Here is a 16,143-nt window from a genome sequence, read left to right on the forward strand (position 1 = left end):
GTTGCAGCACGTGGGCTCCGTAGTTGTGGTGGGCGGGCTCTAGGGCGCGTGGGCGCAGTAGTTGTGGCTCATGGGCTCTAGAGCACAGGCTCAGTAGTTGTGGTGCATGGGCTTAATTGCTCTGCGGCATGTGGGATCTTCCTGGACCAGGGCTTGAACCCGTGTCCCCTGCATTGGCAGGTGGATTCTTAACCACTGTACCACTGGGGAGGTCCTCCCTTTTCATTTTTGATTCTAGTAATTTGTTTTCTCTCCTTTTTTTTTTTCTTGATCACTTTAGCTAAAGGTTTGTCAATTTTGTTGATCTTTTCAAAGCAACAACTTTTGGTTTCATTAATTTTCTGTATTTTTCTATTTGCTATTTTGTTTATCTCCATTCTAATCTTTATTATTATTATTTTTTACTCCTGCTATCTTTGGGTTTTATTTGCTCTTGTTTCTTAAAGCGTACGGTTAGGTTGTTAATTTGACCTTTTTTTCTTTTTAATATTATGTGCTTGCAACTGTAAATTTCCCTCTTTGCATTGCTTTTGCTGTATCCCATAAATTTTGGTATGTTGTGTTTTTGTTTTCATTCATCTCAAGGTGTTTTCTAATTTCCCTGTGATTTCTTCTTTGACACTTTTGTTGGTTAAGACTGTTGATTTCCACATATGAATTTTCCAGTTTTCTCTTGGGATGTTGATTTCTCATTTCATTCCATTGTGATTGGAGAAAATTATTTGTAAGAGGTCAGTTCTTTTTAAATTATTAAGACTTGTTTTGTGGCCTAACATATAGTCTCTTCTGGGAAATGTTCCATGTGTACTTGAGAAGAATGTATGTTCTGCTCTTGTTGGGTGGAGTATTCTCTATATGTCTTTTAGATCTAATTGGTTTGTAGTGTTGTTCAGCTCCTCTGTTCCCTTATTGATTTTCTTTTCGGTTCTATCCATTATTGAAAGTTGGGGTAAAGAGTTTCTGTTTAGGATAATGAAATTCTGGAAATAGATAGTGTTGATGGTTATACAACATGGTGAATATACTGAATCCTACTGAATTTTACACTGAAAAATGGTTAAAATGGTTAAAATTATGAATGTAAAAGAAAGAATCATAACTCCAAGAAAAGTCTAAGACTATGAAAAAAATGGCCATTTGGAAAATGAACAAAGGAACTACTGGAAATAAAAATTACAGTTATTGAATTTTAAAACTTAATAGATGAGGTAGAGTGAAATTTAGACACAGCTAAAGATAGAATTAATAAACTGGAATATCTGACAGGATAATCAATAATGAAGCTCTTAGAAATAAGACTAGAATTAGAAATTTTTAAATGTATCTAAAAGGAGTTTCAATAAAAGAGAATAGTAGGGGCTTCCCTGGTGGTCCAGTGGTTAACATTCTGCACTTCCACTGCAAGGGGTGCGGGTTCAACCCCTGGTCAGGGAACTAGGATCCTGCATGGCATGTGGTGTAGCCAAAAAAGAAAAAAAAAAGTGTATGTGTATATATATATATACACACACATGTATATATATAAAAGAAAAAGAAAATAGAAAGGTAGTATTCAGAGGGATGAGGCTAGGATCTTACAAATAAATGAAAGACATGACCACTCAGATTCAGAAAGCCCAATGAAGAATACCAAAGACTAAAAGATTTTAAAAGCAACTAGAGTGGGACTTCCCTGGTGGCGTGGTGGTTGAGAATCCTCCTGCCAATGCAGGGGACATGGGTTCGAGCCCTGGTCTGGGAAGATCCCACGTGCCACAGAGCAATTGAGCCTGTGCGCCACAACGGCTTGAGCCTGCGCTCTAGAGCCTGCAAGCCACAACTACTGAGCCCGTGTGCCACAACTACTGGAGCCCCTGTACCTAGAGCCCATGCTCCGCAACAAGAGAAGCCACCACAGTGAGAAGCCTATGTACTGCAAAATGAAGAGTAGCCCCAGCTTGCTGCAACTAGAGAAAGCCTGCGTGCAGCAACGAAGACCCAATGCAGCCTAAATAAATAAATAAACAAACAAGCAAAACCGCTCAAAAAAATAGTAATAAAAAGCAACTAGAGTAAAAAAGATTCCTGCAAATTAACACAGCATGCTTTGCCACAGCATCGGTAGAGGCCAGATAATAGTAGAAAATGTCTTCAGAGAACTTCTGTAAACCTAGAAATATTGACCAAAATAAACAATTTTGGAGGGCAAAAGGACAAACAGAAATTCTGGGTAACATGTAGATGGAAGGGAATAGTTGAAGTTAGTATTTTAAGTTTCTTACACTGTTTGGAAATAGGGAAGGATGATAGACTTAAAATTGATGGTACGTATATTTTCATATCAATAAGTATTTTATTATTATTATTATTTTAAATTAATTAATTAATTTTTTTTGGTTGTGCTGGGTGTTTGTTGCTCTGTGCAGGCTTTCTCTAGTTGCTGCGAGCAGGGGCTACTCTTCGTTGCTGTGCGCCGGCTTCTCATTGTCATGGTTTCTCTTGTTGCAGAGCACGGGCTCTAGGTGCGCAGGCTTCAGTAGTTGTGGCACATGGACTCTAGAGCACAGGCTTAATAGTTGTGGCACAAGGGGCTTAGTTGCTCCGCAGCATGTGGGATCTTCCCGGACCAGGGATTGAACCCGTGTCCCCTGCATTCGCAGGCAGATTCTTAACCACTGCACCACCAGGGAAGCCCCTCAATAAGTATTTTAAAACAAAATTTCTCAAAATGTGTTTTCAGAGTGTTAGTTTTTTAAAAAAAAACTTTAAAACTTGAAATATATAGGAGAATGACCCTAGGGAAGAGTTTCTTAAGATATAAAGTGCACAACGTTTAAAAGAAAATATTGCTAAGTATGATTATATAAAAATTAAGAACTTGTGCTTATCATGAAACACTGGTAAAAGACATGAGTATTTCACAGAAAGTGGAAGTATGAATGGTCAGAAGGCATGGAAAAAATGCTGAACTTCATTAGTAAATGAGAAAATTCAAGTTAAATGAAATGTTAATTTTTTATACCCACCAGACTGCAAAAAATTAAAAGTCTGATAGTGGCCAAGTGTTGGTAAAGATGTAGGAAAAAAGAACTATTTGCTGTAGGAATGTGAATTGTCATTTTGGAAAATAGTTTGGCCTCCTCTAGTAAAGTTGAGCACACACACCTGTGACTTAGTACTGTTCCTAGGTGTCTACTTTAGGGACATGCTTGCACAAAAATAAGTATAGTTAAGCCAACACAATAGCAGCAGCAGAATATGGAGATGAAGAGCATTTGGAGGTACACTGCCTAGGATAAGATCCCAGCTTTGCCACTTAGTAGTTTTGTGACTTTTGGTAAGTTACTTAACCTCATTGTGACAGTTTTCTCTTCTGTAAATATAGTACTTACCTAATCATATAGGGTTGATATGAGGATTAAATGTTATGTGTAAAGCCTGTCTTATATTGAGTGCTATTTGTGAAAATTACTTGTAACCATATAGATGAATGTAAAAAACATAATGTTGTGTAAAAGGAACAAGTTGCAGAAAGATACATATGGCACCACACAATTTATACAGTTCAAAGCATATAACGTTTAACAAAAGCTTACAAGAAAATTATTAAAATTTAGTAATTCAGATACCCTTTGGGGAGGGAGAGGCGGGTGGTATAGGGATGGGGGACACATGAGAGGTTTCTGTTTCTTAAACTCAGTGGTAAATCACAGAGGTGATTTTCATTTTCTTTGGACTGTACATGTTTATGTATTTTATTTCATAATAAAAACTAACTAAAAATAAGGGTGGGATATGTGGAGTTAAATACTTGTTTGATGGAGGACTTCTCAGAGCACTGATAATGTTAATTGTGCATTGTGACTTCAAAGAGAGATATAGAATTTTTAGAGCTCCCCACTTGGTCATGGAACCTTTTGGGTCTTAACAGCTAAAGTAGGACTACATTATGTGATTGTTGATCTTTAGCTTGAGTTTTAGTGGATAGATAGGATTCTGTTTCACAGTGCACAGATATTTTAACTAAACCACCTACTATTGTACATTGAGTTCACTTGGATTTTTTAATCTTATGAGCAATATTGAAATGTTTTATTAAAAATTTTTTTTACAAGATTGAAGTCTTTGCTTATATCTTTAATTATGAATTTTTTTCCCTGAATTGTGCTGTTTCATTTCCTTTACTATAGGAAGGAATTGTTGAGAATCTTTTCAAATGGGCCCGAGAGGCTGATCAGCCACTGAGGACATATTCTACTGGTCTGTTAGGAGGTGCTATGGAAAATCAAGACATTGCTGCCAACTACAGGGATGAAAATTCACAGCTGGTAAGGACCATGTTAGAATGATTTTTTTTGCATAAGATAGGAGTGTATTCACTCATTATTTCTTGCTACTGAACTTGAATAGGTAGATCTTATTTGTTACCTTGTACTAGAGTATAGCTATAATTTCAGTATTTCAAGACTACTTTTCATAAGAGTTTTGATTGGACCTTTTTTTTTTTTTTACTAGAAAATAGATGTTTTTCATCTTGTCAAGGATCATGATACTTTGTACCAGATAAATAGTACCATTCCCTTTCCCTTCCCAACATCTGGATTATGAAAAATTTCAAACGTATAGCAAAATATAATTACAGTGAACACCTGTATACACACCACTTACATTGATTGTGAATATTTTACTAAACTTATATTCATGACATACCCATCCATCCATTCACCCCTCATTATATCTATCCACCATTCTTTTTTTTTTTAATGCAGGTTAAAATAAATTGCAGACCTAATTACTCTCTCTTTTTAAAACTAAGCATAATACTACAGTTTAGGCTTGGCCCAAAAAATGAGTACTTAAAGGAAAAGGTAGAACATAAGTGGTGAACTTGAAAATTAGATTATGTAATTATGTATAATGTGGATGACAATATTTAACAGAATACAACTTATGGCAGATAAAAGTTTCAGAAACCTTCGTGTTTGATTTTCAGACACTTTTTAAAAATTGTGCATATATCTACTGTCTGCCTCTTCAGGTGTGATGGTCCACCCCAGCTTGATCCAGCCAGATATGTTGTGAATTAGGTGTTTTATGTGCAAATCTTCTGGTTTGGGTTCTCTGGGAAATTTTATGGGGAATGAGACTTTTAGCCATTATTTATTTCATCAAGCTGTAGGAATCAAGTCAACATATTTATCAAATCTTTACTATTACCAGGCATTGAGATAATTGCATGAGTATCCTTAAGTGGAAGTAAGAATTATTTGAATCATTTAAATTAAGATGCAGAAGAGACAACCCCTTTTATTCCAATATCTGTTGATAGGTGGCAATAGTACTTCGAAGACTGAGGGAGCTACAGCTTCAGGAAGTAGCTTTGAGGCAAGAAAGCAAGCGTCCTAGCCCACGAAAGCTCTCCTCTGAACCCCTTTTGCCTCTGGATGAAGAAGCTGTGGATATGGACTATGGCGACATGGCCGTAGATGTAGTGGATGGCGAACAAGAGGAAGCTTCTGGAGACATGGAGATCTCCTTTCATCTTGATTCAGGCCACAAGACCAGTAGCAGAGTGAACTCAGCAACTAAACCTGAGGAAGGAGGATTGAGGAAAAACAAGTCAGCAAAACAGGGTGACAGAGAGAGCTTTAGGAAAGCCAAGCAAAAGTTGGGTTTCTCATCATCTGATCCAGATCGCATGTTTGTTGAGCTGTCTAACAGCAGCTGGTCAGAAATGTCCCCCTGGGTGATTGGCACCAATTATACCCTTTATCCTATGACTCCTGCTATCGAGCAGCGACTTATTCTCCAGTATCTGACCCCTTTAGGAGAATATCAGGAGGTAAGCTTATTGGGAAGAGTAGTGTTCACATTTTGGGACCACTGTGTTTATTTCTGGGATATTTTGTGGTGTCATTTTATACATTGATGTGTTTTTGCTCTAATACAGAAAAGTCTTTGCCTCAAACTGGTAAAGTCTTATGGAGGTCACTCCTGATAAGGCCTTTTTGATCAAAGTGTGTTTGTATGTTTATCTTCATAAAGGGGGGGGAAGAGGCACCTTATTTCTTTAATCTTCTATCCTCATAAAGGAATAGGAAATATGTGAAAATAAATTCAAATGTTAAGACTTGTTTTTGGTGTTGATTTCAGTTACTTCCCATATTCATGCAACTTGGATCACGGGATTTGATGATGTTTTATATTGACTTGAAACAGACTAACGATGTCCTACTTACATTTGAGGCACTCAAGGTAAAGTTCTTAAAAATATTAGGTCACTGAGCATTTTATTGACATGGATGTGCCTATATGTTTTGGTATGTAGCGTCTCTGGATTTTATTGTTAGGGTGGTGCTTTTTTTTAAAATAAATTTTATTTATTTATTTATTTATTTTTGGCTGCATTCGGTCTTCATTGCTGCATGCAGGCTTTCTCTAGTTGCAACGAGTGGGGGCTACTCTCCGTTGCAGTGCGCAGGCTTCTCACTGTGGTGGCTTCTCTTGTTGCGGAGCACAGGCTCTAGGCGCACAAGCTTCAGAAGTTGTGCCTCGTGGGCTCTAGAGTGTGTGCTCATTAGTTGTGGTGCGTGGGCTTAGTTGCTCCGTGGCACGTAGGATCTTCCCGAACCAGGAATAGAACCCGTGTCCCCTGCGTTGGCAGATGTATTCTTTTTTGTTTTTTTGTTTTTGTTTTTTACATAGTTTTTGGCTGCGTTGGGTCTTCGTTGCTGCACACGGGCTTTCTCTCGTTGCGGTGAGTGGGGACTACCCTTCGTTGCAGCGCGTGGGCTTCTTGTGGTGGCTTCTCTTATTGTGGAGCGTGGGCTCTAGGTGCATAGGCTTCAGTAGTTGTGGCACGTGGGATCAGTAGTTGTGCCGCACGAGCTGAATTGCTCCGTGGCATGTGGGATCTTCCTGGAATAGGGATTGAACCTGTGTCCTCTGCATTGGCAGGCAGATTCTTAACCACTGTGCCACCAGGGAAGTCCCCAGGGTGTTTCTATTGCCAGATGTGTCAATCGTGACAAATGAAAATTTCTTTTTTAGATAGAAGAAATGAGGCTTACCAAGTGCCTCCACAGAAATTCAGGGGTCAGTCCTAGAGGATTGAATGTTAAGGGAGAAAGTGGATCTAGACCTGAGAGTGGCCTCAGTTATTGTTACTGGATAGGAAGAGAAACTAAGTGTATAGTACCTTAGGTCATACTACCTTTTAAGTATTCTGTCAGCCAACAACACTTCTTCTCAATAATTAACTATATACATATTGTATGATGTTAGATTATTTAGAGTGAACAAAATATAAAGCAGAAAATGAGTAAAGAAATAGAGTAGAGGCATACTCAAATTCAGTAAAGGTAAATGATTTTCTAGGTTGCAAAGGGGCTAAATGTAAGAGGTCAGGTATGTCTAGCCCACCAAATCCATACCTTTTCATGATAATTAAGGTAATCTGAAGGGAGAGAGGTTAAGTGGAATGAATAATTTTGTGGCTATTATAGTTCTACCCAACAGGTAACTAAATGAACACAGTACTATTCTGTGATGTTTACAATATTCGACAAATAAATTAAGTCTCTCCTGTTTATTGTTTGGTTAAGAGAGACAGGCATGTAAGCCTATGATTTCTTTTAGATATTATAGATGTTGTGAAAAAAGTATGGGGCACAAAGGAAGGAATGGTCTGTTCTTCTTGAGAAATAGTAGCTTCTAGACAAGACCTCTGAAAAAGAGGTAATGTTCTCACTGGCTGTTCAAAGTTACAGTTTTATTCCTGATATTCCAGAGCCACGCTGTCCAATAGAACTTTCTGTGACGATGGAAATGTTCTTCGTCTGTGCTGTTCAAAACAGTGGCTACTGGCCATATATGAGCACTTAAAATGTAGCTAGTGCCTCTGAAGCATTGAATTTTTAACTAAATTTTAATTAAATTAGCCACATGTGGCCAGTGACTAGTGCATTGGACAGCACAGTTCCAGAGTATATTGAAATTAAATAGAAATAAGGAAATTTGCCTTTCAGACCCCAGAAATTTTAAGTTTGGAGGAGGTCAGACATAAATTGGAGTAACATATATTCCTGTGAATGGGATGCAGTGTGTGTGTTTGTGTGTGTGTGTGTGTGTGTGTGTGTGTAAACTCATGATTATACTTTGAACAGTGAGATGAAGCTGGAGGTCAGAGTTGTCTCCAGTGACCCAAAGGTATTGCTTTCAGATGCACATCCTGTCCTGAAAAGGAAATAGTGAAGAAGGGATTTGGGCAGTTGCTATTTCTGTAGGTCTTTGTATGAGGAACTGTAATGGGTGTCATTATTCAGCTGTTTTCTGTGCAGACTCATATAAGGGATTAAAGAAAATGAAATAAGGATGAACAGGGAAAAATCGGACAAGAGATCCTTCTTATAGGGAAATAAAAAGTATAGAAAGTTATGTGTACTGTTTTGTTCAAAAGGAAGTCTCAGTTGTGTAGGAGAAGGAACAGGTGTTGAAGTTAGTATTGAGTTGACCAAAAAGTTCTGGTTTTTCTGTAAGATCTTATAGATCAATAGAAAGAAAATGGGATAAAATAGTAAATTAAGAACTAGAACCTTATATGGAGGTATAATACAAGGAGAGAAAATAGAATCTTTGCCCACATGAGTGAGGTGAGCCAGGTTATGGGCTATGTTGAGCCAAGTAGAATTAAGGTTCTTGGTAAAGATTGAGCCTGTTTGTTCTCTTTCCCTACCTACTGATTCTGGCAGTGGAACTGCCACTTTATGGTAGTGACATTATTGGAAAGAGCACGTGCAGTGGCCTAAGTATTGGGGAGGGAACCATACATGGTTTAGTTGTTTCTTGGGGAAAGACTTGGTGGCAATGTGGTAGAGGTTTGTATATCAGCCAAGTAAAGAGGGAAGGGATTTGAATTATATATAAGGATTAGTCTGAGTCTGTGTGTTAAGAGAACTTCTGAAGAGGGTACATACATGTTGTTTTTGCCATTGACCTTGGTGAAATTTATACAGGTATCAAATCATGTAATTACAAATCTGTGTTGTCTTGTCTGTACCTGCTGCCTGTATCACCACCCAGAAGACACCTTGACATGAGAAACAGGAGGCCAACAGAAACAGGGGGCTCCAGTTCTCCTGAGGCCCTATCCACGTTGGCCTGGGTTCAAAGTCATTGAGTAGCCTGCTGCTTGCATTGCACTCCTTGCCCTTAAAATTGCCCAGATCAGGTCCACCCAGAGAGGCTAGTAAGAATTGAACAGCAAGTTAACGAAACTTGATAACAAAGGCCTGTCTAATAGAGACTTAATTAAATAGTTCATTAATAAAGGTCTATTTAAAGTGCATTCTGATTAGTTCTAAAAATTTACTAATTTTGATAATTTGCTGAAGACTTTTCTTTGGGGATATATTGAGGATCAATTTAAAAGAAAACAGAGTTTTCGATTTTATTAGAAGATGAGTCAGTGACTGAGCCAAAGCTAAAACATAGAGCTGATGATGTTAAAAGGATTAAAATGGGAAGGGTAACAAAAATCCTTTAGGGAAGCTATGTAATAATAAAATGGTTAGGATTGTCATTATGTACAGCAATATTCTTCATTTCTTGTTTTTCACCTTCATAAAAACCTTTGGTATTAGGAGGGAATATTATGGAATCCTAGAGTTTTTTTGTTTGTTTTGTTTTTGTTTCCCTTAAGCAGTATTGGTTTTACTTCTGTTTTGAGGGAGTGGTTGTCTGCTTCAGAGGAGTCTTTGTGTTTAACAGCTGTGAAGAGATATTTGTTCTAGATTTTTCCACGATGATGTGTGTCCTCTTTGTTTAGCACCTAGCATCTCTCCTGCTCCATAACAAGTTTGCCACAGAATTTGTTGCACATGGTGGAGTACAGAAATTACTGGAAATTCCTCGTCCTTCTATGGCTGCAACTGGTGTATCCATGTGCTTGTATTACCTGTCCTACAACCAGGATGCCATGGAAAGAGTAAGTCCAGTCCATTCAGATGTATGGGAATGGGATAGGGTGGGGAATATTCTAGTACGTTCACAGGAAAACTTTTGGATAAGAAAAAATGAATAGGTGGATTAGGTTTTAATGAAAGAAGCAAGGAGCATGAATGTCTGATCTTTACAGAGCATTCTAAAAATGTAAAATTTTTTTTTGTTGTTGTTGTTTTTTCGGGTACGCGGGCCTCTCACTGACGTGGCCATGTGGGATCCTCCCGGACCGGGGCACGAACCCGTGTCCCCTGCATCGGCAGGTGGACTTTCAACCACTGCGCCACCAGGGAAGCCCTAAAAATGTAAAATTCTTTAGGAAAGGTCCAAAATGTAAAATTCTTTAGAAAAGGTCCAAAATGTAAAATTTTGTAGTCCTTTTTTTCCTGACTCTCTGAAAGAAAAAAACCAACAAAAAACCCAAGATGGATTGGGGTCACAGAACTTTTTTTTAGTTTTTGCCATTTTTACTGCATTAGAATTATTTTCAGGCTCTTTTCAGATGTCCCTCAGTGGAGTTATATTTTGCATTTTTGAGTCAGTCTATTATAAAAACAACAGATGATGCTTTGTGTATTTGTGTTAACAAATAGTTCGTGGTAGAGACAGTAAAATCATTCCAGTTGTTCTCAGGGCTCCAGAGAAAAACATGGTAGCGTGGCAGCTACCCTCTGGTAGCTGGTTTTTCTGGCTTTTTCCAGCTAAGACTTTTTATTTAGTGATTTTTTAAAAAAGTGTAAGTGGGTTGTACATTTGAAAAGAAATGGGTCCCCAGACACCACTAGGGAAGCTCTTGTCATTTCTATGCCTGGAATATTTTTCTAATATTCTGTGTGGTGTGGCTTTTCTGGTAGAGTGAAGTTGGTAAAATCTTCTTGGGTGGTGTCTTTATTCATCTTTGCATATTTACTAATAGGGTAATATTTTGATTTTAATTTTTTTTACTCCTTAAGATTCAGCATTATGCAAGGATATGTAATCTTTTGAGAGTAGTAACCTAATCTGTGTGTATATGTACAAAATTAATTGTGGTTAAGATAAAAAAATGTATCGAACAAACCTGGGTAATGCTTCAGAATTCATTGTCTGACTTACAGGAGACACCAAAATGTGTGTGAATGACTCAGTGAGTGAATGGATATTAAACTTGTAGACTTTAGTATCAAAAGGCTCAGTCAGTTTTATCAGCCTGGGGAAGTCCCTTATGTCTCTGAGCCACTTCATCATCTGTTAGGTGGGAATACTAATATGTGTGTAACAGACCGTTGTGAGCATTAAAGGATATAAATATTTGCAGAATTTAGCACTCAGTATGTTTAGGTGGAATTTAAATATTTCTCTAAATTTAGGTTGTTTTTGGGCTTGGAATAGATTGTTATAAAATTTCATTTGTAACTTAAGCTTTAAACTCAGAATGACTTGCCCAGGAGTGATTATTGTATTTTGCAAAGACATTTATCTACACTGTGAATTTTTCTTCCCTTTTGTGAAGGTTCCTTTCCCCCAAATTTTTAAAAATTACGTTTTATTTTTATTTTTTGCAGGTTTGCATGCATCCCCACAACGTTCTGTCTGATGTGGTGAACTACACACTGTGGTTAATGGAATGTTCTCATGCTTCAGGATGCTGCCACGCTACCATGTTTTTCTCAATCTGCTTCTCCTTCCGGGCTGTTTTGGAACTCTTTGACCGCTATGATGGTCTTCGTCGTCTGGTGAACTTGGTGAGGTTCTTCAGTGGCTTCTCTTTGTGAGGAATGGGGGTCCTGCTTGTCTGGGCTGCCCTTTAGTGGCATTGAAGAGAGGAAGCTTCTGACTGGAGGAATTTTGCTATCATTTTTATGGATGAAGTCTTTTTTCCTCCTTCATTTACAAGTTTCTTTTCCTCTTATGAGGACTATACCATTGTAGACTTGCCTTGAATATAGTAATCTTACAGGGGGAATTGCTTGATCCTTCTAAAAAGCAAGTTTTGTGCCTCTGTGTCTTTCAACATGATTGAAAACTATGTAATTTTTCAATATAGGTTTAATGTTTTGCTTTCATATGGCTACTCTTAGCATGTTGTATGGACAGATGTACTTTGATGTTTGTCAATCTTCATGAGCACAGAAGTTGATTGAAGTCTTTCTCCTTTCCTTTTACTTTGCTCTTCCTCTTTGTTCTTCCTCCTCTTTTGCCCCATTCTTTTGCCTCTTTCTTAACAGATCAGTACTTTGGAGATTCTAAATTTGGAAGATCAGGGTGCACTTCTGAGTGATGATGAAATATTTGCTAGCCGCCAAACTGGGAAACATACCTGCATGGCCTTGCGCAAGTACTTTGAGGCTCACCTGGCCATTAAATTGGAACAAGTGAAGCAGTCACTTCAGAGGACTGAGGGTGGCATTCTTGTTCATCCTCAACCCCCGTACAAGGTGAGAGAACCTTGTCTAAAAAGGAAACGTTGTTAGCACTGTCTGTAGCATCTTGGGCCTGAAATGCACATTCATATCAGTGGAGTCCACGTGGGATGTACATTGTTGGATTATACTTGCACTGTGTGGAGGCAGAATACTTGAAAATGGATGTAGGGAATTCCCTGGTGGTCCAGCAGTAGGACTTGACATTTTCACTGCAGTGGCTTGGGTTTGATCCCTGGTTGGGGAATTAAGATCCTGCAAGTCACAAGGTGTGGCAAAAAAACCCCACAAAAAAACAAACAAAAAAAGAAAATGGATATATCGAGGACTTATTTTGCTCCCAGTTGAAAGTTTCTATCTCTGGGATACTAGAACTAAAAGATGAACTGAGATGTCTGTAAAAGGGCTTTTTTTTATGGAAAGTACTAGATATTCTACCTTCTTCTGTGTGGAATTTTTTTTCTGAAAGGGTGCATCTATAATTCCACTTCACTGTCATTTTTGAACTTAATATGTTTTGGAACAAAGATTAGTATCTGCGTGTTTTAAAGATCACAAATTGAAAAGAAACCAATTATTTTACGTGGTGCTTCTTTTTCTTTTTAAGCTGTGAAATATATGCACCAGTGATTTGAACATTTTGTTACCTTTTTGGGCAAAATGTATTATGAGTCTAGTTATAAATAAAATAAAAGATTAAACATCATTTATATATATTGTTTCACATGTGGGCTGTGGACTCAAGAAGTGTGGGATTTGAAAGCTATTATTACTTAGCTTTATTATTAAAATCTGTTGACCACTGAGCTGTGCTGGAGAAGATAGCAGGCAGATTGAGTTCTTTAATAATATGTATCTCTGGGCTTCCCTGGTGGTGCAGTGGTTAAGAAGCTGCCTGCCAATGCAGGGGACACGGGTTCGAGCCCTGGTCCAGGAAGATCCCACATGCTGCAGAGCAGCTAAGCCCGTGTGCCACAACTACTGAGGCTGCAAGTCACAACTACTGAGCACACGAGCCTAGAGCCCATGCTCCGCAACAAGAGAAGCCATCGCAATGAGAAACCTGCGCACCGCAACGAAGAGTAGCCCCCACTCACTGCAACTAGAGAAAGCCCTCACGCAGCAACAAAGACCCAATGCAGCCAAAAATAAATTAATTAATTAAAAAAAATAATAATATGTATCTCTCCTTTTAGGCATGTTCATATACTCATGAACAGATTGTGGAAATGATGGAGTTTTTGATAGAATATGGCCCAGCACAGCTATATTGGGAGCCAGCTGAAGTCTTCCTCAAACTTTCTTGTGTCCAACTCTTGTTGCAGCTTATTTCTATTGCTTGTAATTGGAAGACCTATTATGCAAGGTGGGACCATGAAGTTAAGAGTCTGCTTTTTGCTAAAGTTAATGTTGGTTTTCACAATAGTCTATGCTTAACAAACATTTGTTGAATTGAATTGAAATTTTGGACTTGAATCTGAGAAACTAAGCATGATAATTAAGCATGATAATATCATTTTAAATTTATAGAGTGCTTGGTCATGGTGATTATAAATACTGCAAAATAGACAAGGATAATTATCTGTACTCTTAGAGAAGTTACATAATCTACATGGCTACAGCTGCAGAGGTGGGGTTGAAGTCCTGTCTGGACACTGGAGTCCAGTATTCTTTGGTACTTAGACTTTAAATATCTCTCTATTGCTTGACAACCATATATAACATTTATCTTACTTTCACATAAAACTATTTTTTGCTCTTGTTATGATTTTCACCATTCAGTTGAAAACAGAGCAAAGCGGGACAAGGCTCAGGGAAAAACAAGTAATGGAACCAGGAGGTTGGGTAGGTTCTATTTGAGGATGATGTAAAAAGAATTAAAACTATATTTTGGAAAAGATGGAGTCTGAAGGGAAGATAGTAACAAAATTTATAAACAGTGGTTCTTGACCTCCTTTCCCTATCCACCCACTGCCATAAAGACAAGAGGTGCTTATTTAGGGTGCATATAGCTTGTTTGCTAAATCCCAGGATAATTAAATCTAGAGGAATACCTTTGGAGTGGCCATTTTCAAACTTTTTGGTCTCAAGATCCCTTTACTGTATTAAAAACTATTAGAACCCCCCAAAAGCTTTTGTTTTTACATCTATTGATATTTAACATATTGGAAATTAAAACTGAGAAAATATAAAAATATTTATTTATTTAAAAATAATCTGAACCTATTGCTTATTAGCATTTTTTATGAAAAGTTTCCAAAATAAAACCAGGTAATTTCAGCAAGTTTTTAAAATGTCTGGTTTAATCCCTCACATCTGCTTCTATATTCAGTCTTTTGTGACATCACACATGACAAGCCTCTGGAAAGCTCTACTATACACTCTTGAGAGAATGAGAGTGAGGAAGGAAAATAACATCTTAGTGTTATTATAAAAATAGTTCTTATATCTCAGCACCTTTTGAAAGAGGCTCAGAGACTCCTAGGGTCCCCTAACCACACTTCAAGAACCACTGTTTTAGAGTATTAAAGTAGGTTATTATATTTACTTGGAGAACATTGCTTTAAAGATGATGGAAACTCAGAAGATAATGAGGAAGGTTATAAATACATTTTTTGAGTGGTAAATTCATATTTGATTACATAAGAAAATATAAATATGTCCTTTAAAAGCTTAACTTTAAAAATAAAATTAAATACTTGTTTTTGCTTAGAATATATAAAACCTTAGAAATGAAAATTATTCTTAGCCACTGTTAATTTCTTTAGTCTTTTTTCCATAATGTATGTAAATATACATAATTGAGATTATAGTATTTAATCAAACTCATCTTTTAGATGAAATATCTCAAAATACATAAAGATACAGAGAATAATATAACAACTACTCCATACCCAGGGTTGGCATGTTGCTGTATTTGCTTCTTTTTCAGTTCCTTTCCATTTTCTGCCTCCTGAGAGTGACCAGTCTTCTGAACTTGGTGTGCATTCTCTCCATTTATTTTTTTATGCTATACATATGTGTGGATGTGTAAACAATAATATATTATTCTTTTGTATGTTTTAAAGTTATATAAAGTATTATCCTGTATACGTCTTTTGCAGCTTGCTTTTCTCACCCTTATTTATTTACTCTTTTAATATAAGTTTCAGGTATATAGCCACCCTTAACGTGTTTGAGATTTATGTGTTGATATTTATTTGAACTCCTGTATTTCTGTACTGTAGTTTATTCTCCTATTGATGAACATTTAATGTCTTTTGTTTCTTTTTTTCCTGTTAAATGAATGGTACAACAAACCTCTTTTTGGAGTCTCTCTTGAGGATATGATGTGTATAACCTGGGTTGTAGTGTGTCTTCATTTCATCTATAGTGGGTGTTGCCAAGTTGCTTGGAAAATGCTCATACTGTTTTCTTCCACTGCAGTCTATGGGAGTTTTCATTTTTATACCTTCTTGCCAATACTTGGTATTGTCAGATTTAAAATTTTATATCTTAGTTTTCTATTTCATTAATGTTGTATTTTGAGCCTTTTCCATTTGTCCTTTAGAGTTCTTTGAAAATAATTGTCAGTAGCTGCAAAGTAGTTCATCATACGAGTGTACCATAATTTAACACATATATTCCTTTTGTCTGTGTAAGTTTTCTTAATTCTTTTGCTGTCCATGATGTGTTAATGGACATCTTAATACATAAATACTTGTTTGTATTGAATACTTCTGGTTATTTCCTTAGGACAGATTCCTAGAGGTGAAATTCCTGG

General features: G+C 37.2%; 1 protein-coding gene across 1 annotated transcript in view; it reads left to right on the plus strand.

Annotated features, from left to right (window-relative positions):
* DCAF1 (DDB1 and CUL4 associated factor 1) overlaps positions 1–16,143 on the plus strand; it is a 75,097-nt gene that overhangs the window by 37,005 nt on the left and 21,949 nt on the right. Inside the window, exons 6-12 of the mRNA XM_082638635.1 lie at positions 4,170–4,307; positions 5,309–5,821; positions 6,133–6,234; positions 9,806–9,964; positions 11,523–11,702; positions 12,186–12,395; positions 13,577–13,746. Of these exons, the coding sequence (XP_082494761.1) occupies positions 4,170–4,307; positions 5,309–5,821; positions 6,133–6,234; positions 9,806–9,964; positions 11,523–11,702; positions 12,186–12,395; positions 13,577–13,746 (1,472 nt within the window). The remainder of the gene's footprint in view (positions 1–4,169; positions 4,308–5,308; positions 5,822–6,132; positions 6,235–9,805; positions 9,965–11,522; positions 11,703–12,185; positions 12,396–13,576; positions 13,747–16,143) is intronic.

The sequence above is a fragment of the Mesoplodon mirus genome, assembly GCF_964341445.2.
Source record: "Mesoplodon mirus genome assembly, chromosome: 12".
Lineage (NCBI taxonomy): Eukaryota > Metazoa > Chordata > Mammalia > Artiodactyla > Ziphiidae > Mesoplodon > Mesoplodon mirus.